The 3,539-nt window shown below is 40.9% G+C and overlaps 1 protein-coding gene across 1 annotated transcript; it reads right to left on the reverse strand.

Annotated features, from left to right (window-relative positions):
* Window positions 1–566: 566 nt before the first annotated feature.
* LOC112611053 (26S proteasome non-ATPase regulatory subunit 4) lies at window positions 567–1,855 on the reverse strand. Its single transcript, XM_025364782.1, has one exon. The coding sequence runs from the start codon at window positions 1,821–1,823 to the stop codon at window positions 690–692; it is 1,134 nt and encodes a 377-aa protein (XP_025220567.1). The 5' UTR covers window positions 1,824–1,855; the 3' UTR covers window positions 567–689.
* Between the last annotated feature and the right edge of the window lie 1,684 nt (window positions 1,856–3,539).

Consider the following 3,539-nt stretch of genomic DNA (forward strand, 5'->3'; position numbering starts at 1 on the left):
TTTTCTGCCAGCATTTATGAACCAGTGGCAGGACAATTTGTTAGCTTGCAAGTAGGTAAGATCTCAGAAATTTTACAGTTCTTAACATTATTTGTCCCAGTCTAGTCCTGGATATTCAAAAGATACTAGGAGTTTAGGGTTATATTACTTTGGCTCATTTCCCCCTTTTACTGAAGGAGGATGACCAAGAGATAGAGTTTTCCAAACTACGTAGAATCTCCATCTCTACTACTACAGACACTCAGAAACTTGGTACTTTTAAGGACAAATACAGTTGTCAGCTGGTACTTCACATCCTCATGCTTACCTATACAAGGGTTCTTAAAACTATGGCTTTAATATTTAAACTAATTCATGTATATACTTATATTAACAGTTTACTTAAATTGAATCTTCCAGACTTCTAGAATACAACCAAAATGAGTATGGGAAAGGTAATATACCAGAACTCAATCATGAAATTTATGACTGGTGACCCGAAGGAATATAATTGCTCCTTTCTAAACTTGACAGAGTCTCATACCATATTTTATTTTTTTATTTTATTTTATTTTTTTATTTTTTTATTTTTTTAAAGTTGCCAAGCTTTATTTAGGCTGTAATGGTTACAGATAACACACATCTAACCCTATATTCCGTGCTTCCCATGCAGTCCCCTGAGCAGGCTCAGCTACCCTTTCCCTCCAGTCTCACTTCTTGTCTTCCTCTTTCTTGTCCTTCTTGCCGTCCTTGGTGGCCTCGGAGGCCAGGGAGCCCATAGCATTTCGAATGGCTTCATTGTTGGGATCCACACCTGGGAGGTTCTCTAGGACACTCTGAAGGAACTCGGGGTCCTGCATCACGTCGTAATCATCCTCCTCCTTGGCTGGCTCAGATGTGTCCATGGCTGAGCTGGCATCAATGTCTGCTGATTCCGCCTGGCCAAACTCTGCTCCCTGCAGGGACATCTGCATGGCATAAGCAATCTGCTCTTCCTCAGTCATACTGCTTAGGTCAGGAAGCCCAGTGCGGCCAAACTCTTGCTGGCTGATGGTCATCTTCAGCAGGGCATCATCTGAGTCTTCAGTCCCAGTCGTAGCAATCCCGGCCTCAGCAGCAGAAGCTGCAGCTGCCCGCCGGGCCTCCTCCTCCTGTCGCTGCCGCTGCTCTTCCATTGATACACGAAGGGCCAAGGCCAGCTCAGGATCAGCACTGGGATCTACTCCAAATTCAAAGTCACTGGCACCAAGACCCAGCATGGCACCACCTTCGCCAGCCAAAATCGGAGAACTGATAAGAGCATCAGCCAAGCTGGGCCCAGGAGGCACTGTCACCAGATGAGAACCAGTTCCATCTTTGCCATTCAACGTGTTTACAAAGGCTGTCAGCTTTTCTGTGTTCACCTCCTCTTCCCCAAAATTGATAATGTCAACATTTACTTTCTCCTTCTTGAGGCGTTTAGCCAGTTTCACCAGATCCTTCTCATTGTCCTCCACCGGGCTTCCCACAAAGGCAATGATGCGCATCTTGTGATTCTTGCCCTGTCGGTGCTTCAGAGCCAGATGGGCCACGCGGATACCAGTGCAGAAGGTGATCTTGCCCTTGGGTTGGACAGTGTGCAGCTTGGACAGGATACGGCCAGTGTCTGGGGTGAGTGTGGTCAGCACTTCACAGTCATTAGCCAGTGTGATAAGGCCCACGTTGTTCTCGGGGTTGCTGCGGGTCTTTGAATGACAAACTATGTTGACAGCGTCCTGCTGGGCCTGCAGCCGGGTGGGTAAGAAGTCTCCATTCCGCATATACTCACTGTTGTCCACACACACCATAGTGCTTTCCAACACCATCTTGCCACCTTCCTCCCTCCCGACCGGTTCTCCGGGACGGCCTAACAACAACCGAGTCTCATACCATATTTTAAAGTTTAACAATGTATGATATCTTACTAGAACTGAAAAATACACTATCAGAGTGATTTGAAATGAAGATTGCTTTAAAAATTGTGCTAAAATAGCTTATTTTCGCAGACTACTTAGCAATATGAGTTAAAAGATCACTAGTTGAATAGCCCATAAAAAGTCCATTATGTCATTTTATATACATCTAGCTGCCAAGCACTCAAGATCATAATAAGAAATTAAATAGTTCAAAGAAGACAAAATGTGAAAGTTAAGTGGTGAGACAATGCAATGTTCTACTGATAGACGTTATCTCAATAGCTTACAAAGTGTTGACAGCTCTTTACCAACCTAAGTGTAGTCTTGTCCCAGTGCTTAAGGAATACGTTGTATAGTTCACTCAGATAGTTTCTGTATCCATAATTTAAAGGTGTTCTATGCCTCTCTTCTAAATTCTCCTTCTATTAAATATAATCATTGCAGATTTTGACAATAGTAGCCACTAATTGCCATTACAATACAATAAAGAAGACAAATGCTTCCCTTCCCCATGCTATGCCAAGCCCCTTGCAGGACCTAGGGAAAAATAAAAGTTACTCTCCTCTAGACACCTTATTTACTTTTTGTCAACTTCTAAAATTCTCCATGAGAACATCTGGGCACTGCATCTGATTTTGTGGTGTTCCTGCTGTTTTCCAAACCTTTTCAAGCAATTAATTTGAAAACTCCCAGAAAAGAGGAAAACTGCTTCTTTAAAAAAATAAAAATAAATAAATCATGAAGAATAACTGGTTTCCTGTTCATCATTTTCATTCCCATTACAAATCCATCAGACTCATTTTACAACTGTGATTCCCTAGTGACTTTTCATCCTATGTTTGCCAATGTTTTCCAAGCCTTAGATCATAGGTATATCACATATATTTATGAGTAATAGAGAATTTCAGGCCCGTCCTCACAGTGGCTTAATTATAGTTCTGTATGTTTTTGCACACATTTTAGTGTATAATTTTATTAGAAATATTTTACTAAAGCAATGATGTTTTTGTTAATGTTTTTATAAACCAATTCTCCAAGAGGAAGGAAAGGAAAAGAAGAAGGAATTGAAAATAAAATAAAGAAAAAAGGAAGGAAGGAAGGAAGGAAAGGAGGGAGGATAGCTTGATCTGTAATATTTGCCAATTTCCATGATGTAAATACTCTCATCATGGCCAATATCCAGCCTAGTAAGTTACTGTCCTTAGAGACAGTGTTGGGAGGAGATGCACACAAGAAGATCTTGTGAACTGGTGGGAACCAGCTCCAACACATCACTGGACCTTGGGGATTCCACTTCTAATAAATTGCTTGTAAGTTTCCTACTCATATGATAGTATTTACTGCTAGTATCTGTGCTTTATTTGCTCCTTCTCTCTGATATACAGAACTTTATTTTCTGTCTGCCTGATCAACTAATTTCTCCTGGAGATACTCACAATCCACCCAGGAAGCTATTGTTCAAGTGACAGCCTCAGATATCTGTAGTTAGGGATAAATATTTCTTTCATACAATTTACCACATTATATTGCAAATATCTGTTTAAATGTCTATTTTAATCTTAAACTGAGCCACCAAGAATTATATTTCATTCATCTTACATTTTGCCAGAGCATAGAAAAATGTGG

The sequence above is a fragment of the Theropithecus gelada genome, chromosome 17 (genome assembly GCF_003255815.1).
Source record: "Theropithecus gelada isolate Dixy chromosome 17, Tgel_1.0, whole genome shotgun sequence".
Taxonomy (NCBI): Eukaryota; Metazoa; Chordata; class Mammalia; order Primates; family Cercopithecidae; genus Theropithecus; species Theropithecus gelada.